This window comes from Strongyloides ratti, assembly GCF_001040885.1.
Source record: "Strongyloides ratti genome assembly S_ratti_ED321, chromosome : 1".
Classification (NCBI taxonomy): domain Eukaryota; kingdom Metazoa; phylum Nematoda; class Chromadorea; order Rhabditida; family Strongyloididae; genus Strongyloides; species Strongyloides ratti.
In genome coordinates, this window is record NC_037307.1 from 8,072,665 (window position 1) to 8,095,835 (window position 23,171).

Genomic DNA, 23,171 nt, shown 5'->3' on the forward strand with positions numbered 1-23,171 from the left:
AAGTATAGCTTTGGACACATATGGTATCAAATTTTCATTTTAGATACCATAATAATTTTAATAAAGAATTGGCACAAATAAAATAACAAATGGATAGTAATAGATTCATACCATATATATCTATAAATATAAAAAAATTTTGGCTTTTGTTTTGACAATTCGTCATTAAAATTGTAAAGTTGTATATATAATCAATTATAACACCAAATGGTTAAATGAGAATAAATTAGCTTTAATGTTTATTGAAATTTTAAAGAAAGTAGTAAAAAAGGTTTACTAAAGTCCCTAACACAAATTAATTATACTATTATACAAATGTCATTGAATTATACAAAAACTATCAAATATTTTTAATATATATGAAAGTTATAAATAACTTTGTTTCCAATTTATTTATAACATAACTTATAGTGATAATATATATATTTATGAAAAAAAAAATGAGTTTTTATACTTTAAAAAAATCATTTAGGCATATGAAGATTAGAAAAAGTACAATAAATTAAGAAAAATTAAAGAAATAGGTTTAAAGTGATTATATATAATATATAAAAATACTTAAAATATTTCAAAATGTTAAGTAATTTGATTTTTTTAAACATAAAAAAAAATGAAAATAGTTATTATTAAAAGTTTTCATAAAATGATTTGTCAATATGAACTTTATAAAATACGGTTTATTTTTATATTTTATCAAGATATAGATATAAACTTAAGATAAGTTATAAAATATTTTATCTTTTATTAAATTTCATATTTCTTTAGTTCATCTATAAAAATTTATAATAACTTTTTATCAGTTAGAAAATTCATAGAAAAAATAAAAATTAACTAAAGTAAAATACAGTAATATAAAATAAAAATTGAAATATTAAATTATAATAAAACTATATAACTTTTTTTAATAAATATTATTCTTTTTTTTTCAATAATTAGTTTAGAAATTTTATTTGTTTATAAATGTCAAAAATTTCAAAATATTTACAAAAATTGTATATTAATTAGATTAAATGGTGTCTTCTCTCTTTTCTTTTTTTCTATTAGAAAAAAAAAACATTTGTAAATACAAACAAATATAATTTTATTAAAAATGTTTTTTTTTTTTTATCTTTTATAATTTTAAAAAAAATTGTTTAACAATGAAAATCAGTCTTTTAACAACTTTCAAAAAAAAGTTAGCTGACTAAATAAAAAAAATAATATAAAATATTATATATTTATCAAAATTGATAAATGATTCTTTTAACAAAATATTTTTAAAATTTCTATCAGATATTTTTTTATTCATACTCATAAAACTAAGTTTGAGTTGTTAAAAAAAAAGTCATCAGTTATTCAATATTCTTGTATGTCTTGACTGATAAGCAGAAAATGTTATATAAATAATTTGATATTTAAAATTGATAAATAACAATTATTCATTCAAATACATTGTATTTAACAGAGCATTGAGGATAAAAAAGATTAATGATGATTATAATTATTTTAAAAACGATTTATAATAATATTATTTTTATTTTTAGTTAGTTGGAATTACCTGTTTTAATAGTTAATAAAATGTGTTGAAAGATATATTAACAAAAAAAAAAAAAAAAAATAAATAAATGATAATAAAGTACATTTAAATAGTATTTTTTTTTTTTTAAATTTTAATGAATTTCAATTTACACTTTTATAAAAAGTAGTATTATAAATGATGTATAAAAATGTTATTTATTAATTATAAAATATTTAAAAGCACAAAAACTTTTAATACACTTGAATTTATTTAACTATATTATAATAAAATATCATTTTGTTAGGTAATAAATATACACATGATTATATTTTTATTTTATACTTATATAAGTATCAATTTTTAAAGTTAAAGAACTTAATGAACAAATTTTTATCAACTCTAATATATCAAAAACCACTTTATTTTACCTAACCTCTAACATTACTTATTTCATTTAATATTTCTAATTTTTAACATAAACAATTATTCTAAAGAACTTCTATTAAGATAAACTTAGATTTTATCAATATAAAAATTTTGACAAAACAAAAATCACCGGTAGTTGTTAGAATATACATATAATAAAATAAAGTAGTATATATTACCGTAAGTTATTTAAAAATTGTAGCTCAAAAAAAAAGTATATAGTTTGAAGAGTATTACCTAATAATTTATAACTTTTTATACTTTTTCATCATTTTGCTATGTATATAAATATCGAGATTAACAAACTTTATGAAAACAAAATTTGTCAACATAATTTTTTTTTTATTATTTAAAGTTTAAATATTTTTCACAAAACATCTTGTTTATTTATTTTTTTTAAATAATTTATTTTAATCTGATTAATTTATAACATTAAATATTTCAATCGTTACACTATCTATATTTTAAAAATATCTATTTATTGCAATTATTTCTCTTGGTAACGGTTTGTTGATTAAAAAAAAAAACCATCAACTAAAATTTTAAATTATAATATTTTATTATTGTAAATATTTAGATTAACACTATTTTGAAAATTAAGTTTGTTTATTTTTTTTTCTAATATGTCTTATTATTATCCAAATATATATATATTTATTATATAACTTATCATACTAAAGGAGAGAAATGTTAACATTAATAATATTATATAATCAGTTTCATTACTTACACGAAATTACTTCAAATATCAAAATGGTACTTAAAATAATAAACTAACGATGGTCCTTCAGAAATAAATTTAAAGAGATAATGTTATTAAGTTTTTTAAAAGTTTTGTTAAACATTAATTACATCATTTTAATTAATTTGTCAACAAAACCTTTTTTTTTTTTTTAAAAATTATAGGTAAATGAAAAATTTTTATTACTTCACTTAAAATTAAGTTTATTTTTAAAAAATCATTCATACTACCATCTTCATTTTTGCAATTTTTTATATATCATTTAAATTGACATAAGATATACATTGAATATGAAAATAACCTATTTAAATTATATGCTATAAAGACTTGTCAATAAAAGTAGGAGTGATTTATAAAATGTTGCTGATCACTTACAATTTATTTAAATTTTTTTTTATCTAGTATTATTATACCAAAGTAACCAAAAATTTTCTTATAATATTTTAATTTTCTTTTTAATTTTTATTATCTTTTTTATTTTTATCCTTAAAAAAATATTAATTTAAGAATTGATATATATATATATATTATTAAAAGTTATTAAATAATGAATGATACAATACCATTTTCTCATATACTTAATATTAATGAGACACATTTACCTGAACACTCTCAAGCATTAGCTGCAGCTATCTTTCCAAAACAATTTTCATATGATTTTGAGGAGGAACCTGAACCACAATTATGGGAAAGTAAGTTTATATTTTTTTATAACTTTATAACTCTTTTTTTTTCTTCATTAGCATGGTTATATGGTCTTTCATTAGCAACATGTTCTGGATTTGCTGCACCTATAGGTATAACATTAGTTCCTTTATTACCAAAACAAATATATGAAAGAATAATGACTTTTCTTGTTGCATTAGGAATTGGTGCAATGTCCGCAAGTTGCATCTTTTTACTGATACCTCAAGCATTTCAAATAACATCTCTACATTCATTTAGGTATACTCATAAATGTTGGTTTATTTTAATAGCAATATATGTATTTTTTACCATTGACCGTGCTTTACAATTTTATGTTGCTATCAAAAGAGTAAGTTAATTAAATGTTATATCAATTACTATTTACATAATTATAATCTAATTTTTTAATTTTTATTTTAATTGAGGAAAAAATTTATTATTATTATTATTATCATTATAGAAAAGAAATAAACGTCATGTTCATATTAAAACAATAGCAGCAATTATAAATCCTTTCAATAATAATAATAAAAAAAATATTTCTAAAACAAATGGTGAAAGAAGAAAGTCAATCCTCAAGAATACAAATAATAATACATCAAATGGAGTTTCAGATAATCAAGGTAGAAGTCACCATCCAAATGATATTCAAAAGAATCGCAATGTTACAGTAATTGATGTTGATGGAGATGAATATGACACAACTTCGTTACACTCAAAAAATAATGAATATAGTAATCAAACAATTACATCAGAGAATAGTACAGTGTACAAAAGTAAGTAGACATAATTTTATTTTGTTTAAAATAAAAAATAATTTAACAGTTATAGTAAATAATAAATCTTACATAATTAATTATTTTTAGATACAGATTGTTCAAATTTGTATGATTATACAAAAACACCTTTACCATCATATAAATCTGATGACGAAGATGATAACTTTGATAATTCTATGATTAAAAAAGAATGGCAAAATATTCAAAATGATTTAAACATTGCAACATTAGGAAATGCATTTGTTAGAACATTATCACAAAGAAGAAGAGTTGGAATTATACGTGAGGAACAAATTCATTTAGATAGTATTACTTTTAATAGTAATGATAACAAAAGTATTATTTTAAATAATAATACTTCTTCAAATAATTTACCAATAAAAAAAGACTATGATGATAAAATGAGTTTAGATGTGTGTGTTGATGTTGTAGAAAAGAAAGTTTTGAATACCTCTTCTTTAGAAATATCAACAGTTGTATATATGATTTTATTTGGTGGTGCTGCAAATAACTTTGTTGATGGAATGTCTACTGGGGCAGCATTTTCAGATTCAATTCAAAAGGGTTTTAGTATTGGTTTGGCTGTACTATCACAACAATTTCCTCAAGAATTAGGAACATTAGCTATTATGATAAAATCAGGTTTAGGACTTAAAAAAACTTTATTGTTTAATTTAATTCCAATTTTTATGGGATATGCAGGTTTTTCTGCTGGAGTAATCTTAGACAACATCAATGATACATTTGATGATGAAGTTTTTGCCGTAAGTGCTGGGATGTATTGTTACATATTTTTAGGAACACTTGTTCCTGAATTAAGAGATGGTTTTAATGAAATTTTAGAGAAAAGTTTGATAGAAGCCAGTCTAGTAAATGCTTTACAATATATTGGTTTTGTAACTGGCATCGGTTTAATGTACATAATTAGCATATTTGGAAATGATTAAAATTCATTAATATAATAATTTTTTTTATTTTATTGATCTCTAGGTTTAAAATTTTTTTCTTTACAAACAGATATATTATTCATTATACTCCTAATAAAATTTATTTTTAACTTTTTCTTCCAAATATTGGACTACTTTTAAATGCTTCTGAAATTTTTCTAACCTCAACTTGTTTATTGATTTTAGCAAACATTCCAGATATTTGCTTCTCACGTCCAGATTTTTCATCGTCTTTAAGCAAAACTTCAAAATCTACACAATTTTTAATTGATTTAAAATTTGCTATTTTTTTTCTCTCTTCTAATGATTCTATGGCACAAAGCCATTTCTCTAAATACTAAAAATATATCAATAATTATATTTTATTTAATATACCTAACTAACCGTTTTTGGAGGAATTTGGTGTTTAGTAACTAGACTAAAGAATAACTTCCATGGAAATAAACAGACTGTCTTTTTTCCTCCTAATAATTTTTTCGAAGTAATAAGATTATCAATTTCTAACCATGATGAAGTTTTAGCTAATGCTGAAATAGATAAATATGTATATTCTTTATCACTAATAGAAAAAGCTCCTTTGATTGATAGTGGTGAAGAATACTCATTCTAAAAAAAATTAGTTAATAATTAATATATGTATATACATACTTCAGGAAGTGTGTAATGGTATAAGCTACAATAATATATTGTATTATAAAGACTGTTTCCTGGCAAAATACATTTTCTAGGAAATTCTTTAAAAAGCTGACACTTGTCATTTTTAATTATTACGTTATCAGCCATTTCAATAACTAATTGTCGTTCAAGTAAATCTACATAATCCTTAACAATATTTCTTGAATCACATAATCCTGGATCACTGAAACCACTATTAATTGTTTGTTTTAATGCTTGAACTTTCTGTTCTACAACTCTTTTTCTAGAAGCTAAGAAAAATTCAACCATTGCTGCTTCACCTACTTTACCAAGTGCATATAATGTATTTGTTAATTCTTCATAATCTTCAGATTCATATAAATAACTTATAAAAGCCTTTGCTGCTTCAGATTTTAATAACAAAATTTCACGGAACAATGAAGATTTCAATGTTGATTTTAAAAAAATAAGAATTTTAACGATAACATCTTGATGACCATACTGAATCCCATAATCTATTAAATCCATCTTTTCCTCTTTTGTTCGTAAAAGATCTAATGAAACTGGTTCTCTTTTTATGAGTCGCATTACTATTTCCTGTGATTTCAATGGTTGAAATCTTTCAGCTCTCACAACTTCCAAATACTTTTGCAATTTTCGATGTTCTGATTTTAAACGTGTATAATCTAATTGTGTTGAGTCTGCAGAAAAAGAAGATATTGATTGCGCCTTATTAGAAAACTCTACTGTTGATGATTTAGAAGTATGTGGAACATCAAGAATTTTACTAAATGAATTTGATGATTCATGTTTATCATCCCAATCCGAAAAAGAAGAGTTATGTTCAATAATAGAATTACTATCATTTTCACTTGTATTCTCAGTTTCAGATTTTGTTGTATCACTGTTTACTTTGTGTACTACTAAATCATTCACATCATTGATCATTAATTCATCTAATGCTGCCCGAGCAGATGTCTAAAAATTATTATTTTTACAAAAAAAAATTTATAAAACAAAAGAAAACATACAACATCATTTTCATTTTCTAAATCTTCAATGTCATCGAAAAAAGACCAGTTAGATGATGCTTTATTATATAATTTTGTTAACCTTTTATTGATGTTACTTGCTTCTCCAGAATTTTCATTCCAATATGCATCTTCAGGATTATCAAAACAAAATCTTTTTCTTACATCCATTGTTAAACCCGTTTTTGTAGTATTATGGCAAAAATAAAATATGTATTTTACTATATATAATAATATCAGTATCGATATAGACTATCTTGTAAATGGAACATTATTATTGCGCACCTGTATTTAACTGGTAATATATTATTTATTCAATAAATCGCAACTTATATTTTCCCACTAGTGTTGATTTTTTTTTATTTAAAAAAAATAAAAATAAAACTGTAATAAATGAAACTTTATACAACCAAAAGTAATAAATATTTTTCTTTAGCATATATATATATGGAATATTATTCCAAAAAAAAAATATATATATAATTCTATTGCAAAAAAATATATTGAATATGCAAAAATGGCCAACATTTAATTTTTTTTTTTTTATAAAGCAAGTAAGCAGTTATCATAAATTTTAAAGTATATATTATTCAAATTTTAATATTTTTTTTTGTTCAAATTGAATATATATATATATAAAATCATACTAAATACATTTATATAATCGTTGTTTTTTGGTCATTAAAAATACATATATTTTAATAAAAATATGAATAATACAAAGAATCAGGTACAATTTAATAAATCTCCAAATACCAAAGAAATCTCAAAAAAACAACCTGTTATTTTGGAAAAAGTTGTTCAATCAAAGCAAAAAACGTGTTCTAGTGAAAAAAGTTACGACGATACGTTAAGAAATGTAGATGAATTACCTGATGATGATGAATCTATTAGAAATGCCATTGACCCTAAAAAATAATTTAAAATTAAATATTTTTTTTTAATATTTGTATTTTAAAATGCTTGTTTATATAAAAAATAGATTTTTAAGATCTTATCCTTTAATAAATTTTTTTACTTCTTTAATAAATTAATCACATTGTCTTATTGTTATATTAACTCTGTTTTTATTACTATATTCTAATACATTATCAGAAATTTCATGAAATTCTTTTTTTTCAAATTTTGTTGTAATAACAATTTTCGGAACAGCATGATAAGCTAATCGTTGTTCTCCATGCATCACCATAATATCACCACTACTAAGTAAAATAGGATCAACATTGTCTTCTTCTGATTGGCCTCCTAGAAGAAATATTGCTGATTGGCCAAAACTTAAAGAAACCAAAGGTTTGTCAAGCCTGCGTTCTGAATGATCTGTGTGAACAGATAAAGTTGCTTTTTTTGGATAATAATTTATTATAGCTGTATCACCTTTTGTTTCTTTTAGATCTAAAATCAGGCAAACTAATTCAAATATAAGACTAAATTCTTCTGGAAAATCTGATGTTTGTTGTCTGGGATATTCTTTAGTCGACCAATTGTAATCGTATCCTTTTGTAACCCATCTTAATTTTTCTCCACAGTTAGCAAAAATATTTGTATCATTACTTGGTTTATTAAAATTTAAATTTGTTATAGCGCCATTTTCTGGATATTCTAAAAGGCATTTTTCCATCCACTTTATTTGATTTTTTTTGGTAAATAATCCTTTTATAAGAAAAAATCCTGGACGTTTATCTATCGTTGTACAAGACCAATTGATAGGATCAGTAAGTTCAAGATATTCAATATACTTTTCATATTCTTTTTTCTTTATAACTGGATAACAAAATATTCCTCTGTCTATATTAGAAACACTTAAATCTAAAACTGTTGAGAGATCAGGTTTCATTGAATTATTTTTATAATATTTAAAAAGACGCCTTATCAAGCTTTTATTTGATTCAACATTTGATTCAGAGGTGGAGTATTGATCTGGTGGTGAATTATTAGTCTTATTCAATTTATTTGTCAAACTGCTATCATTTATATTTTTACTTAAAAATGAAGATGTTGAATGTTGCATACTAACGACACTACAAGGCATCAATAAATGTTTATATTTTATCATAAAAATTACTTAAAATAATTAAATTTATTTTAGTATGACAAAGTAATAGGAATTTAACCCATGAAAAAAAAAGTTTTTAAAAATAAATATTAGATCTATTTAATTGACAAAATTCTAGTTATTTAATTAAGAAGTTTCTAAATTACCACAACGCTTTAATCTTTCCTCATGGATTTTTCTATACTTTTTCAATAATTCAAGTTTTCCATCAGCTATTTTTTGTTCATATTCCTAATAATAAATAAGATAAAAACATTTTTTAAAAAGAAAACTTACCTTAGTTGGATTATAATAGTGTGTTACCAATTTACATCCAACTACAATACCCAAGATAAGGACTAATGAACGTTTCGCGGCATTGGGTTGCAATTCCCCGTACGGCCAAAAACCCATTTTTTGTAATAAGTTTAAATATTTACGTCTAGCAGAAAATACATTTTACCAAGATTGTTCGTAAAAAGACAAAAGATGGAATTGTGTTATTTTCAATGATTAACATTTTTAGAAGGAGCTTGACAGCTATGGCAGAAGGTCCAAAAACAAAAATGATTAAGGAAAAATTAAAAAATGCCTTAAATGTAGGGAAAATACATATTTAAATTATAAAATTTTATTTAGCCTGATCATTTAAATGTTGTTTGTGAATCACATATGCATGCAGTACCAAAGGGCGCTGAAATGCATTTTCTTGTAGAATGTGTTTCAAAGAAATTTGAAGATCTTCCAAAAATAAAATGTCATAGAATTATTCATGATGTGTTAGCAGATGAATTAAAGTCAGGAGATATTCATGCTTTACGCCTATTTACTATTCCACCTTCAAAATACACTGGCCAATTTGCTCCACCAGCCCCTAAATGTGGTGGAGGCGGGCATCTTTAACTAATGATTTAGTTTGAAAAATTGTGAAATGTTTGAGAACACGTCAACTTTTTATAGAATAACTTTAAATTTTGTATTGATGTGTAAATTCTACGTTGCATTTTTTTTTGTGTAATAATAGTATTATCTGTTAATTTATAAGAATTATATTTTTTTTTATTTACAATACAAATTAATTTTTTATCATAATATTATTAAATTTCATTCAAGATTTGTATCAAATTAACATAATTTTACTATTAGATAAATTTCTGATTCTGTAGCACTTAGAGATATACATTTACTTTATAATAAAAATGATTTATTTTCAATGTTATAAAATTTTACGTTAATTAAATTATTGTATTTTAATTTCTTAACTTAAAAAAATTGCATTTTTTTTTAAAAAATCATACTTTCTTAAGAAAAAAATGTTATTGTCCTATGCAGAAAAATAGAATATCGTTGTAAGAGGTAAAAGCGTTGCACCAATTATATTTAAAAAAAATTAATGTTTGGGAATTTTTCTAAAAATTCTCGTTTTTGCAGTTTATTAAAAACTAAAATTTTACTACATACCAATACCAATTATTTTTCATATTGTAATTATTTTCAAAAATCACGTGTATTGAAGAAAAATAGTATATTAATAACCCAAAATCCTAAAGAAGATTTTACAAAGGTAATTAAACCAAACCGAAAAATTGGATTGCAGAAAGTATTACTTCAAAAAATTGATTTACAAACTCACAATTCAAAACTTTTGATAGATTCTAAACATCATTTAAGAGCTAAATTATCTATATTTATTAAAAATTCTAAAATAATTAAAACAATGGATGAAAGACCTTCAATGATAAGCTTGGAGGTAAATATCAATTAATTTCTAAAATTTTTTTTTTCAGATTTTAAGAAATGGATTTTCCAGTTTTGGTTCTTCAGTGCTTATACGCACAAACAAATCTTTATATGTTATAAACTTTCCTGAAGGATTATTAAGATATGCGGCCATGGCGAAAATTAAAACTTTCAACATAAAAAATGTTTTTATAACAAGAAATAAAGTTAGCAATTTTGGTGGTTTACCTGGATTCATTACTACTTGTTTGGAACGAATTTCTATTAATGATAGTATTAATACACCAAATTTTCATGGTATTACAAAAATAATTGATTTTACTGAAACATTATTACCTGTGATAACCGAAGATAAACGTAGTCAATTAAAAAAAGAAAAGGTAAACATAATGACTAAAATACCATGCAGTAAGGAACAATATTCAGATGAAGCTTTTGATATTAGATATATACCAATTATGGAATCAGGCACATCAAATATTAATGCATTTTGTTATTTGTTTGAAGCTAAGCCACCTAGGAAAAATATTGACCCATTTAAATTGCAAGAATTAGATATTCCTAGAGGATCATGGATAGGTGAATTGAAAAATGGTAAAACAGTAACTTTGCCTGATAACAGAGTCATAAAACCAGAGGATGTTTTTGTCGACTTAAAGAATGCTTTGGAAAAACCAAATGTTCTCATATTAGATATTGAATCTATTGATGAAATAAATTGTTTACTGAAATCTAAACATTTCCTACCTTATATGTCTAAAAAAAAAAGTCTTAATTTTGTTGTACATATGGTTAAAGATCACATTATTAAATCAGAAGAGTATCAAAAGTTTATGAATATTATTCATTGTCAAAATGCAAAAAATATTATTCTTAATGAAACTGCAGAATTTTATCCTTCATTTGCTAGTATATACCATTTAACGACATACTGCAATTCTATTTGTCCTGAAGTATTTCCTCCTCTTTATAAAAATGATAGTTCACTTTCATTTAGTAATAAGGATTACGAAAATAATGAAGATACATATTTAACCGTTAAACCATATGCAAGATTTCTTATGCGTGGTTTTCTTAGAGAAGATTTTGACATAAATATATCTTTGGATGTTGCTACATCAAATTTTAAAGTACCAGAGAAAGAAAAAGATGATTTTAATAATTTAGTAAATACATTTCGTGAAGAGTGTAAAAATGATGAATTGTTGACGAATGGTGACATTTATCCTGAATTAATTGTTCTTGGAACATCTTCAGCCTTGCAAACAAAATATAGAAATGTTTCAAGTTATCTTTTTAAAACTTCAGAAAATTCATTTTTTTTGATTGATATAGGTGAATCAACTTATGAACAATTGTTTTATTATTATGGTTCAGATGAAGTTGAAAAAGTTTTAATGAATATTAAAGCTTGTTTTATAACTCATGCACATCAAGATCATGTTAATGGTTTTTTGAATATTGTTCTTAAAAGAAAAGCTGCTTTTGAAAAACATAAAAAAGAATATATTCCTTTAGTTGTTAGTGGGACATATAGTACCATTAGATATATCAAAGGGATTAATATTTTTTTCACAACAGTGCTTGATTTTATAGAAATAATTTTTATTGATCTTAGATACTTAGGTCCTGTAAGATTTTTACCATCTTTAGTTATGGATATTGAACAAAAAATACCTTCTTATTTATATGACAAAGAAAGCTGGCACTTAAGTTCAATAAAATCAGTACCTGTGGAACACACTTCATTTTCATGTGGTTATGTTTTAACCACTACAAATGGTAGAAAATTTGTTTTCAGTGGTGATACAAAGCCTTGTGAAATATTTATTAGTGAAGGAATGAATGCTGATGTTTTAGTTCATGAAGCAACATTTGATGATGAACATGAGAAAGAAGCCTTTAGAAAAAGACATAGTACGATGAAACAAGCTATTACTGTAGGCGAAAAAATGAAAGCAAAACATATTTTGTTAACGCACTTTTCCGCTCGTTACTCAAAGATTCCTAAATTACCAGATTACTTAATTGAAAAGAATAACGTAGGAATTGCTTTTGATTTTATGACAATTAAATTTAAACATTGGCAATTAGTTCCAAAACTAAATAAAATCTATAGAAAAGCATTTTCCACTGAATTAGAAGAGTTAGAAATTAAAACCTCGAAGAGAAATTTGGCGCTAGAATCAGAAGAATTTGAAGAAATATTTTCTACAAAAGATATTTTACCAAATAAAAGAAAATGTTAGTTGTTAAATTTTTTCTTGTTTGTTAATGTTATTAAAAATTTATTCATAATTTTTTTTAAAACTGTATTTCGGTAGTGTACTTTTAAATATAATTTTTCTTTTAATAACAATAAAAAAATTTACAGCCACAAAGATATGATGGAGGAAATAACAAATACTAAAGTTGAGGAAAATGACACGACAACCTTTCCCGTTGGTATAACAAAGAATTTAAAGTTTGAACTTCCTAATCCATTGTCAAAAAATCAACAAAAAAAACAAGCTCGTAGGGAAAAATACTTAGAAAAACGAAAAGAAAAAAGAGCTTTAGAGAAACAGCGTAGAAAAGAAAGACACCAAAAAATGCGTGAAAATAACATTCCAATTCCTTCTAGAAAAAATTTTAAAAAAATGGCTGATAGTAACTGTAAAATTCGTGTAGCTATTGATATGTCATTTGATGAATATATGTCTGATGTAAATATAAAAGCTACAGTAAACCAGCTACAATTTTGTTATGGTTATAATAGAAGAGCAGAAAATCCAATGCAACTTTATATTGTTGGATTAAATGGTAGAGGAAACGAAGAATTTTTAAAACAAAGTGACAACAATTCTTGGGATGTTCATACAACGTCTAAAACACTAACGGAGATGTTTTCTAAAGATGAATTGGTATATTTAACTGCTGATTCAGAAAACGATCTGGATGATATTGAAGATGACAAAGTTTATGTAATTGGAGGATTGTTAGATCATAATTCATGCCCAAAACTTACATTGGAACTTGCAAAAAAAAATGGAATAAGGCATGCAAAATTACCAATTGGAAATTACATGCGTTTAAAGACAAGAAGTGTATTAACAATAAATCAAGTTTATGATATTATTTTAAAGTATACTGAAACAAAAAGTTGGGAAGATGCTTTTTTTAAGGTTATACCAATCAGAAAAGGCATTGAAAAAATTGACAATGTTGACGTAGAAAAAAAAAGCAGTGTAAATGTTTCCTTATAAAAACTTTATTTTATGTAAAATAAAATATCTAATAAAATCTACTTACTAATACCGTGGAGAAGTGTGTACTCTTGCTTTTTAATTTTATATTTTCTAGTTATATTTTCTTAAAATGTCAGCATCTGCAACAACTGTGGTAAATCCTTCTCAACTTCTACCATTAGAATTAGTTGATAAATGTATTGGAAATAAATTATGGATTATTATGAAGGGTAAGATATATACTTTTTTTTAACAAATTTTTATTTTACTTCTAATAATTTTTATAGGTGACAAAGAATTTGTTGGCACCTTGGTTGGATTTGACGACTATGTTAATATGGTTTTAGAAGATGTTACAGAATACGAAAATACACCAGAAGGAAAAAGAATTACAAAATTAGATCAAATTTTACTCAGTGGTAATCATATTACAATGTTAGTTCCTGGAGGCGAAGGTCCTGAACTTTGATTTCTACATTACATGATCTTCAATCAATGATAATTCACACAGTATATCGATGAAACAATGTGTTTGTATTTATTTTTCTTTATTTTTCTATGGGACTTTTATTAAATCGGTACAATTATGAGAAGTTCTTCAAAAGGATAGAAAACAAAAAATAAAAAGTTCTTCATTGATAAATTGATTTAAAAATAGAATTTATTGTAATTTATTGTAGAATGATGGAAAATTAAATAAGTTTAAGTTTTATTTTTTTTTCTGCAAATCACGAGTTTTAAAGTTAATTCAATTTAAGTTAATAGTGTTATTTCTTTTCTACTTTGTGAGTAAGGTATTTTTAATAATTAATATGAAAACATACGTAACTTGTTCAATTAACGTTTACTCAAAAAAAATAATATTAAGAATAAGGTGGTAACAAAAAATGCACAAAATATTTAATTTTTCCCAGTTGTACTGAAATTTGAATAAAAATGTAAACTTTTTAAATTAGGTTTTAATAATGTCCTTTTCATTAAAATCTAACAAAGCTTTTTTGGAACTATATTTTTTTTAATATTATTACAAAATTAAAAACTAATTCATTGTAAAAGTATGATTTTACATTCTTATCACCAAGATTTCCAACTTAATATTAAAGAATAATCTCTGAACAATTTTCTTTTTTATCTTTTTTAAAGCTTTTAATATAAAAAAAATTTCAAGCGATAATTTGTCCGTCTATTTTTAGGGAAAATATTAATTTAAAAAATGTTATTTATCCCATTCAAAGCTTCTTCAAATATAGAAAACTCTCATTAAGTTTTGAATATTGCATGATAGTACTATGAAACTTGATTTAATCTCGTTGATCATTTAATCCTGATATTTTGTCGAATTCTTGTATATCAAATTCATTCATTTCATCTTCAACTGATAAATATTCCCTCATTTCATTGTGTTTACTACCATATTTTGTAAGTTGTAATGCTACAAATGTAGATGTTGATTTTATTAAAGGTTCAATTTCTAAAAAACTTGCAGCATTCATAAATTCAAATAAATAATCTTTGTTCCATGAACTGAACATTTCACTTTCCCAGGATGTTAAATCTTTCTGGTAATTAGTAATAACAAAATCAATAAAATAACTTACTGATTGATCTGTTAATGTTAAGTATATGTTCAACCATGATAAAATATCTTTAAAAATATCAGATCTAATATTTGACAAAGGAAGAGTTACAGCACAATTCCCCCCTAAAGTTTCAACCATCTGGTAGCATGTTTTTAAATTTTTAATAAATTCCATGGTAACCTCAAAAATTTCACCATCACCTGTTTCAATTTTCACACGAGTATTCATATTATAAGGAACACTTTTTATATATTATTCCCCTTGATAAAAATTGTTGTTACTACATTTTCTTTGTAAGACAATATTAATATAAATATCATTCCAACAAATTGTAAATTTAACTATTTTATTTTGTAAAAATATTATGTCTGGCAGGAAAGTTGTAAGAAAAAAAAATACTAGTTTGGTTGAAAAGAAAACTTTTTCTAAATCCAAGAGTTCAGTTAAACCTTCTCCAAAACAGGCAAAAAAACGTCCTTCACATGATGCAGTGAAATCAACTGAACCGCCTGCTAAAAAAAATCACAATCCAAATATGGAACCTCTTGGTGAGAGAACACATAATGATACATCTGGTAATACAACCAAAATAGATCACAAGCAAGAACCTAGAAGAAGATTTAAACAAAAATCGAGGAAACAGATAGCTTTTGAAAGAGAAAAAAGATCAAATATTATTGTTGCTCCCAAATTAAAAGAAAGAATTGGAGTCAAAGTTTTAGATAATGATGAAGAAAAAGTACCTCATTGTCCTCACGGTAATTTATATATATTTCTTTTTATCAATTATTTAACTATCATTTTTTTAGGACCATGTCTTTTGTTTGAGAAACCATTTTCTAGAGAATCATCGAATATTGATGTTTCATATTCTTGTGCTGTTTATAGAAGTGATAAATGTGATTATACTTTAGATATAATAGATTGGAATAAAATAAAGGATGATTACGCACCACCAGAACATAAATGTGATCCATTTGAATATGGACAGGCTGCCAGGACTTACAAAGAATTACACGAAGAAGGAAAAGAAATTTTCTTTTGTGAAACGTGTTGGAAATGTTTTAATAAACATGCATGTCCAATGATTGGTCCAATCAATTATGATCTTTTAAATAATCCTTTAGAATTCTTAGTTAACGCTATTCAAGCCGATGAAGGAGAGGCACAATATTGGTTCAAAGATGAAACTCATGAAATTATATACAACGGAATAAAAAAAGGTGACTTTGATGGGCTGTTGTGCATTGGAACACCTACAGTTTTTCAAAAATTAAGAACTAGAATGCGTTGTTTTCTGTTAGATGTTGACGAACGTTTCAAATACTTTTTTGAAGCAGATGAATTTGCACAATTTAGTATGTTGGTTAACTATTTTTATGATCCAAAAGGAAGAGAACAGTTAGAAAAGTTTTTTAGAGAAACAAAAAGATTGTTAATTCTTTGTGATCCACCATTTGCTGTTTTCATATCAGCTCTTCAAAAATCTATTGACAAATTAAAAGCTTTCTTTAAAGAAAAAAGTGAATATGAAGATAAAGAAGTGTATCAAATGTTTGTTTTGCCTGTTTTTGTTGGAAAACATTTGCGTGACGTGAAGATGTTAGATTACAAAGTAACTTATTCGAATCATAGAGTTTTTAGTAATCCTGATCGAACAATTGTTAGACTTTTTACAGATGTTGAACAATCGAATTTTGAATTACCAGAACCATATTATAGATATTGTTCAGAGTGTAGTCGTTATGTTGTTTCAACCAATGAACATTGTGATATGTGTGAAAAATGTCCTTCTTTAGATGGATCCACTTATAAACATTGTTTTACTTGTGAACGATGTGTAAAACCTAAGTATCAACATTGCAAAAAATGCAAATGTTGTCATCTTCCGGGGAGATGTAACTCAAAATCTTAATAATTAGTATTTTTTACATGTTTTATTGTTTTGTTGTTTTTTGTTAAAATTATTTTACATTAAATTTATATATTACAATTCAAGAAGTTAATTTTAATTACAACTTCATCTAATAATTTGATTCGTAGTAACGTTCAAACACTTTTTTTAATTTATATCAGATTGGTAAATATTGAAAATAGAATAATATAATAGTCAATAATTTTAACCATAAGTTAAGCTAAATTTTTGTATATAATATAAAAAAACCAAAGTACTGCATACAAAGTGTATTTGAGGAAATTACACAGTTGTTTTTATTTAAAATACTGTCATAAAATGTTATGAAAAAGTATCAATGATAATAAATATCATTATTTTTCATACATTATAAAACCACTGTGGTAATAAAAACATTTATATTCATTGGAAAATAAATAAATTCTACAATATTACTCACATAAAGTATAAAAAATTGTAGCTTAGAAATTTATAGGCATTAAAAATTTAAAAAAAAAATAAAGTTAAAAGATTGTCTCTTGAGCTATAAACCCAAAAGTTTATTTAAAAACATCTGATTGTACTTATTAAAATAAATTCTACTAAAGCATCACAACAGGGACAAAAAATTTTTGATTTGTTTTATTCTCAATAGTGACTTTTATAAGCGAAATGAATGACTTTAATGGGTGAAAACAAAATAAAATACTATTATTCTAAAGTAGTTAGCATCAGCAATTGTTTCAAAACTTTTGTTTGTGATGTTTCCCTTATTTCTCCAGCAAGAAACATTTCATCGACAACTGCATAAACTTTATAAAAATTGAAAACAAGATCGAGTTCACAAACATTGTGAAAATACTCATTAAGTACTTCAACAAAGTTGTGAATAGCTTCAAGATAGTACAAATTGTTATCGGTGATGTCAACACAAAAGCAAAAATATAATCCAGCATACCGTCTATAGACAATTTTGAAATTACGGAACTAAATAAAATAAAAAAAATAACTTTTTTTAATTAATTACCTCAACAAAATTTGTATGCTTAGCATCACGGACTGTTACAACAGCATGCACTTCTTCAATAAGTTTCTGTTTTTCATCGTCATCGAAATGCATATACCATTTTGCAAGTCTAGTTTTGCCAGCACGATTCTGAATTAGAATGAAACGAATCATTTAAAAATAAAAAGTTTTAATAATTATTGATGTTTATTTATCCAATGCCAATACTACCATGATTAACTTAATAAAATCGTGTTAAGAAAATTATTGAATACAGTTTTCCACGATTATACTATAACAACTCCTACAGCGCTTTCTTGTCAACCATACCGTATGCATTTCCCAAAGAAATATAAGTACTAAAAGTGATATATAGGGTCTTTTTATCTTTTTTAAAGTGTTTTTAACAAGAAAATCACTAGAAATTTGTTTAATCGGTTGAATTTTACCCATTGAAAATATTATTATTCGTTTCTATTTCAAATTATTTAATATCGTTAATATTTTAATGTTTTTAATTTTGTAAATAGCTATTATAATTTTTAAATAATTTTTAGGGTAAATTATGGGATTTTCTTCTGCACCAATTGTAATTGACGCAAAAGACCATCTTTTGGGACGTTTGGCTGCTTTTGTAGCTAAAAGTGCTTTAGAAGGACAAAAAGTTATTGTTCTTCGTTGTGAGGATCTTGTTATTTCCGGAAACTTCCATCGCTCAAAGATAAAATTCCTTTCATTCATGAACAAAAGATGTAATATCAATCCAAATCGTGGTGCTTTCCACTATCGTGCTCCATCAAAGATCTTCCAACGTACTGTTCGTGGTATGCTTCCACACAAAACAACTCGTGGAATGAATGCTCTTAAAAGAGTTCGTGCTTTTGAAGGTGTCCCACCTCCATATGACAAAGTAAAGAAGATGGTTGTTCCAAATATTGTTAGACATGTTGCTCTTAAACCAACAAGAGACTTTTGTCAACTTGGCAGACTTTCTCATGAAGTTGGATGGCAATACAAAGATGTTGTTGCTAAACTTGAAGCTAAAAGAAAAGTAAAGGCTGCTGCTTACTACGTTCAAAAGAAGAACTTGAACAAACTTAAAGCTAAAGCTGTTAAGAATACAGAATCTAAGGTTGCTGAATACAATAAGATCCTTGCTAATTACGGATTTTAATTTTGCTTTGAGTTTTTGTTATTCCATGTTAATTTGTTTTGGTCGTTATAAAAACTGTTTACCAATAATTATTATAAATTGTTTTGATTTTGGTTTAAACCTATTTATTTTAATAACAAAAAAAAAAAATAATTTTTTAACATTAATAATTATAGATGGATTTGAATTGTAGTGAGATATTTAATAAATTACCTAACAAAGGTATTGGTGTTTTACAATATTCAGTTGGTGCTTCACCTAATTTTTTTAATATTAAACTTGCAGAAAAATGGCTACGAAACAATAAAAATGTAACATGGATTTCAGGATTATATACAGAGGAACAATTTAAAGTTTTAGCTGGAAAATTTGCATTACGGACAGCTTCAGAGAAATTTTATTTTAAAGAGATAAAAGCTTTATTTTCAGATCAATTAATGGATTCTTCCTTTACAATAAATACTTTTATTGATGTTATTAAAAAATTAAGTGAAAAACAAGAAGATGACCAACTTATTATTTTTGATAACATTGATTTTATTTGTGATCTTTTTAATAGTGATTACCGAGAAGTACTAAGAATACTATGCGAAGTTGGTAGTTATTTTAATAATACTTTTAATGGAAATACACTTTTATGTGGCACTATATCTGAACGTTTTTGTAATAATTACCAACCAAACTTTTATAATTTAAATTTTTTTGCTAAAATTGAAGAATATAATTCTGGTTTAGATGATAAAGTTAGTGGAAAGATTGACATTGTTTTTGGAGATGAAGAAAAAGGCATAATTTATCATGATTTTTTATACTTATTAAAAGATCGTAGCGTAACATTTATTCCGACGGGTGTTGGTGCTGTATGAATTATTTATAAAAATAAATATTTTTAATAATTAAAAGGGTTAACGTCTCGTGTATACCTTTAAAAATACAATAATTTATTTTTAATACTATTTTTAGTTTAATCGATGTCTTTACCAACTCAATTTTTTGGAACATTTAAAGTTGAAAAAAGTGAAAATTTTGATGAATATCTTCAATCAAAAGGAGTAAATTGGGTTCTCCGTAAATTAATTACATATACTTCTGTAACAAAAGTTTTTAAAAAGTCAGATTCTGATGATACTAGATTTGATTTTTATAATTTATCTGGAAAAAAAAATACAATCAATCAAAATGTCAAGCTTGAGGAGGAATTTGAAGATGTTGGTTTAGATGGAAAAATTCATAAAATTTTATTTGGTCTTCAATCTGATGATATTTTAACAGAAAGACATATAAGAGTTTGTGATCCTAATGATAAAGGTGAAACATACTATTATAAAAGAGATGGTGATTATCTGATTTTGGTAAGTATATTACACTCTTAACTTAATTAATTTATTTTAGGAAATGAAAAATGAATCAATTTTATGTAAAAGATTTTTTAAGAAAATTGAGGATGATTTTAATTCATTACCAAAGAAGGTCACTCCATAGTAATTAAATTTATTACTTTTATTTCCCGTTTCAATATTTATAATTATTTAGTTTATTAAATTGAGACTAACAGTCATATTTAATTTACTGATACATATTTAAAATAAAAATTATTTACCTTGATTACATTTAGAAATTTTATACCAAATACGATGAAATTATTTTTGATAACTTCTATATTTATAATTTTTATTATTACTGTTTTTGGAAATGAGATTCCTAAAGCTTTTTTAGGTACATTTAAATTAGACAGAAGTGAAAATTTAGATAATTATCTTATTGCTAAAGGTATAACTTTTATTATAATTAAGTATAAATATTATAAAAATAACTTTTAGATATTGGATTTCTTCAAAGAAAAATTGTTGCTTTTCTTAGTGTATCAAAAGAATTTTCAAAAAATTCTGATGGTACCTATAATTTTCATACATTAACAACAAAAAAAAATCTTTACTATGATAATGTTACATTAAATAAAGAATTTGAAGGTAGAATTTTAGATGGAAGTAAAAGATTACTCAAATTTACCTACAATCCTATAACAGAAGAGTTAGAGGAACATCAAATTGATAAAGATAATAAACTTCCAACAGAAATAATTTACTATACAATTAAGAATGGAATATTGGTATGGAAAAGCACATTCAATGGTGTAACATGTAAAAGATACTACAACAAAGTTCAATTATAAAAATAATTTTAAACATTTTTTAAATTTTTTACTTTCCAATAAATGTGATTAAAATGTGTTTAGAATAAAAAATTTTATGAAAACTATTTCTTAAAAAACAACAGATCTTATTAAATAAAAATTTTGTTTATGTTTGTAGTTAATTTTAAAGTACATTTTTAGAAATACAGATAAATTGATGATAAAAAATTTTTTAAAAATAATATTAATATAAGTCATAAGAATGTAATTAAATATTATCTTAAAAATTATTTTAAATGAAATTACAGAACTACTTTTTATTGAATTTATAATAATTAATAAAAAAAAACATCATAATATTTTATTAATTATAATTGGCATATATTTATAATGTTTTAAATTAAAAATTATTTCTAGGTATTTATTAAAACTTTTTTTTTAAAATAATAAAATATTTTATATGCCTATATATCATGTGAAATTTACACTACTAGATTATCTTAGATAATATATAGATAATTGAATTAATAAATTTTTATCTTAAAATTGTTAATAAATTTAGTATTAATATATATGTATACTTTTATTTTTCAAAGAAAAATATTCTATCTTTTAATATTTATATTTTATTTTGCCATTTTAACTGTGGTCAATTTTTTATTATTAAATTTATACTATTACTTTTGTGTAAAATTTCACACAAATTTATTATTAGTTTTTATTGTTATTATTTATTAAACTAAAATAGATTTTAAAAAAATGTTAAATTACATGGTTGAGGTATGAACTGAAGGTGGAGTTTAAGTAAAAAAACTTGATTAAAGGCGGAGAGTGTGCTTTTAAAAAAATAAATAAATAAAAATCTAACATTAAAAAAACTTATTTTTCTAAAATTTCTTTCGGCATACTTAAAGTTAATGTTAAAATTTATCATTTGTTGTTAATAAGATGTTCTTTTTTTATTCTTTATAATATAAATTAATACTATTTAAAATTTCTAAAACTACATATTATAATTATTAGTATAATTTTTTTTATCTAAAAATTTTTTAAAGTTTTTTTTTTTAGAAACATGAATATTTCAAGTAGCTGGAATTTTTTAATTTTTTTATTATTAAGTTACTATACATCAATGAGTACATCTTTTTTATATCCTATGCAAATACAATTCTATTCAAAAGATGATCAAGAAGATTTTAATAATAAAATAAATAAAATTATTAATGAAAAAGAATGGAATTATTTTGATGAGGCATCATCAAATTTTATTAATAAAATAAAAAGAAGTTTTGCCTTTGTTCCAAGCAGAGGAAAAAAATTACAGGAACGATTTAATTTTCAAGGATCCAGAGGAAAATAACCTAAGAATAAATTTATATAACAATTTAAAATTAAAAAAAAAAAAAACTTTTTAACACCTGCACGTAGTTAAATGATGAATTAATGTTTTAAAAAATATCATTTTCTTTTTCTTTTAAAATATTAACAAATAAATTGTAATATTTATTTTATTTCCTTGATTTAGTTTTATTGGAAGAAAAAAAATTTTATTTAAAGTTATTAATTTTACTGTATTAGAAAGAAAAAACTTTTAATAAATTTTTAATCCAATTTTTTTAATTAGTTTAAAAAATTTTTTTAATAGTGTGAAAATAAATT

At 23.7% G+C, this 23,171-nt stretch overlaps 15 protein-coding genes across 15 annotated transcripts; 10 read left to right on the forward strand and 5 right to left on the reverse strand.

The window, feature by feature from the left end:
- Positions 1-3,213: 3,213 nt before the first annotated feature.
- SRAE_1000251000 (Zinc/iron permease family-containing protein) lies at positions 3,214-5,079 on the forward strand (the record flags this gene model as incomplete). Its single annotated transcript, XM_024649595.1, has 5 exons — positions 3,214-3,358; positions 3,410-3,702; positions 3,814-3,976; positions 4,025-4,129; positions 4,220-5,079. The coding sequence occupies 5 exons, from the start codon at positions 3,214-3,216 to the stop codon at positions 5,077-5,079; spliced, it is 1,566 nt and encodes a 521-aa protein (XP_024503456.1).
- A 106-nt stretch (positions 5,080-5,185) lies between these two features.
- SRAE_1000251100 (Spermatogenesis-defective protein 39 homolog) lies at positions 5,186-6,917 on the reverse strand (the record flags this gene model as incomplete). Its single annotated transcript, XM_024649596.1, has 4 exons — positions 5,186-5,416; positions 5,464-5,685; positions 5,728-6,693; positions 6,747-6,917. 4 exons carry the CDS (start codon positions 6,915-6,917, stop codon positions 5,186-5,188), a joined length of 1,590 nt encoding a protein of 529 aa, XP_024503457.1.
- A 538-nt stretch (positions 6,918-7,455) lies between these two features.
- On the forward strand, positions 7,456-7,665 carry SRAE_1000251200 (Hypothetical protein; the record flags this gene model as incomplete). Its single annotated transcript, XM_024649598.1, has 1 exon — positions 7,456-7,665. The coding sequence occupies one exon, from the start codon at positions 7,456-7,458 to the stop codon at positions 7,663-7,665; it is 210 nt and encodes a 69-aa protein (XP_024503458.1).
- Positions 7,666-7,776: 111 nt separating this feature from the next.
- Positions 7,777-8,775, reverse strand: SRAE_1000251300 (Alkylated DNA repair protein alkB homolog 1; the record flags this gene model as incomplete). Its single annotated transcript, XM_024649599.1, has 1 exon — positions 7,777-8,775. One exon carries the CDS (start codon positions 8,773-8,775, stop codon positions 7,777-7,779), a length of 999 nt encoding a protein of 332 aa, XP_024503459.1.
- Positions 8,776-8,925: 150 nt separating this feature from the next.
- Positions 8,926-9,192, reverse strand: SRAE_1000251400 (Hypothetical protein; the record flags this gene model as incomplete). Its single annotated transcript, XM_024649600.1, has 2 exons — positions 8,926-9,030; positions 9,076-9,192. The coding sequence occupies 2 exons, from the start codon at positions 9,190-9,192 to the stop codon at positions 8,926-8,928; spliced, it is 222 nt and encodes a 73-aa protein (XP_024503460.1).
- Positions 9,193-9,287: 95 nt separating this feature from the next.
- Positions 9,288-12,767, forward strand: SRAE_1000251500 (Zinc phosphodiesterase ELAC protein 2; the record flags this gene model as incomplete). The annotated part of the gene is made up of 5 exons (XM_024649601.1): positions 9,288-9,377; positions 9,418-9,661; positions 10,086-10,134; positions 10,210-10,528; positions 10,566-12,767. The coding sequence occupies 5 exons, from the start codon at positions 9,288-9,290 to the stop codon at positions 12,765-12,767; spliced, it is 2,904 nt and encodes a 967-aa protein (XP_024503461.1).
- A 135-nt stretch (positions 12,768-12,902) lies between these two features.
- Positions 12,903-14,214, forward strand: SRAE_1000251600 (tRNA methyltransferase 10 homolog A; the record flags this gene model as incomplete). Its single annotated transcript, XM_024649602.1, has 3 exons — positions 12,903-13,727; positions 13,861-13,975; positions 14,033-14,214. 3 exons carry the CDS (start codon positions 12,903-12,905, stop codon positions 14,212-14,214), a joined length of 1,122 nt encoding a protein of 373 aa, XP_024503462.1.
- Positions 14,215-15,046: 832 nt separating this feature from the next.
- SRAE_1000251700 (SKP1 component family and BTB/POZ fold domain and SKP1 component, dimerisation domain and SKP1 component, POZ domain-containing protein) lies at positions 15,047-15,553 on the reverse strand (the record flags this gene model as incomplete). Its single annotated transcript, XM_024649603.1, has 2 exons — positions 15,047-15,304; positions 15,344-15,553. 2 exons carry the CDS (start codon positions 15,551-15,553, stop codon positions 15,047-15,049), a joined length of 468 nt encoding a protein of 155 aa, XP_024503463.1.
- Positions 15,554-15,689: 136 nt separating this feature from the next.
- Positions 15,690-17,240, forward strand: SRAE_1000251800 (Zinc finger, DHHC-type, palmitoyltransferase domain and DNA methylase, N-6 adenine-specific, eukaryotic family-containing protein; the record flags this gene model as incomplete). Its single annotated transcript, XM_024649604.1, has 2 exons — positions 15,690-16,083; positions 16,135-17,240. 2 exons carry the CDS (start codon positions 15,690-15,692, stop codon positions 17,238-17,240), a joined length of 1,500 nt encoding a protein of 499 aa, XP_024503464.1.
- Positions 17,241-17,930: 690 nt separating this feature from the next.
- On the reverse strand, positions 17,931-18,399 carry SRAE_1000251900 (AP-2 complex subunit sigma; the record flags this gene model as incomplete). The annotated part of the gene is made up of 2 exons (XM_024649605.1): positions 17,931-18,206; positions 18,247-18,399. 2 exons carry the CDS (start codon positions 18,397-18,399, stop codon positions 17,931-17,933), a joined length of 429 nt encoding a protein of 142 aa, XP_024503465.1.
- A 391-nt stretch (positions 18,400-18,790) lies between these two features.
- On the forward strand, positions 18,791-19,399 carry SRAE_1000252000 (60S ribosomal protein L13a; the record flags this gene model as incomplete). Its single annotated transcript, XM_024649606.1, has 1 exon — positions 18,791-19,399. One exon carries the CDS (start codon positions 18,791-18,793, stop codon positions 19,397-19,399), a length of 609 nt encoding a protein of 202 aa, XP_024503466.1.
- Positions 19,400-19,554: 155 nt separating this feature from the next.
- On the forward strand, positions 19,555-20,244 carry SRAE_1000252100 (Hypothetical protein; the record flags this gene model as incomplete). Its single annotated transcript, XM_024649607.1, has 1 exon — positions 19,555-20,244. The coding sequence occupies one exon, from the start codon at positions 19,555-19,557 to the stop codon at positions 20,242-20,244; it is 690 nt and encodes a 229-aa protein (XP_024503467.1).
- Positions 20,245-20,349: 105 nt separating this feature from the next.
- SRAE_1000252200 (Cytosolic fatty-acid binding domain and Calycin-like domain and Calycin domain-containing protein) lies at positions 20,350-20,860 on the forward strand (the record flags this gene model as incomplete). Its single annotated transcript, XM_024649609.1, has 2 exons — positions 20,350-20,730; positions 20,771-20,860. 2 exons carry the CDS (start codon positions 20,350-20,352, stop codon positions 20,858-20,860), a joined length of 471 nt encoding a protein of 156 aa, XP_024503468.1.
- A 152-nt stretch (positions 20,861-21,012) lies between these two features.
- Positions 21,013-21,551, forward strand: SRAE_1000252300 (Cytosolic fatty-acid binding domain and Calycin-like domain and Calycin domain-containing protein; the record flags this gene model as incomplete). Its single annotated transcript, XM_024649610.1, has 2 exons — positions 21,013-21,148; positions 21,199-21,551. 2 exons carry the CDS (start codon positions 21,013-21,015, stop codon positions 21,549-21,551), a joined length of 489 nt encoding a protein of 162 aa, XP_024503469.1.
- Positions 21,552-22,668: 1,117 nt separating this feature from the next.
- On the forward strand, positions 22,669-22,872 carry SRAE_1000252400 (Hypothetical protein; the record flags this gene model as incomplete). The annotated part of the gene is made up of 1 exon (XM_024649611.1): positions 22,669-22,872. The coding sequence occupies one exon, from the start codon at positions 22,669-22,671 to the stop codon at positions 22,870-22,872; it is 204 nt and encodes a 67-aa protein (XP_024503470.1).
- Positions 22,873-23,171: the final 299 nt, after the last annotated feature.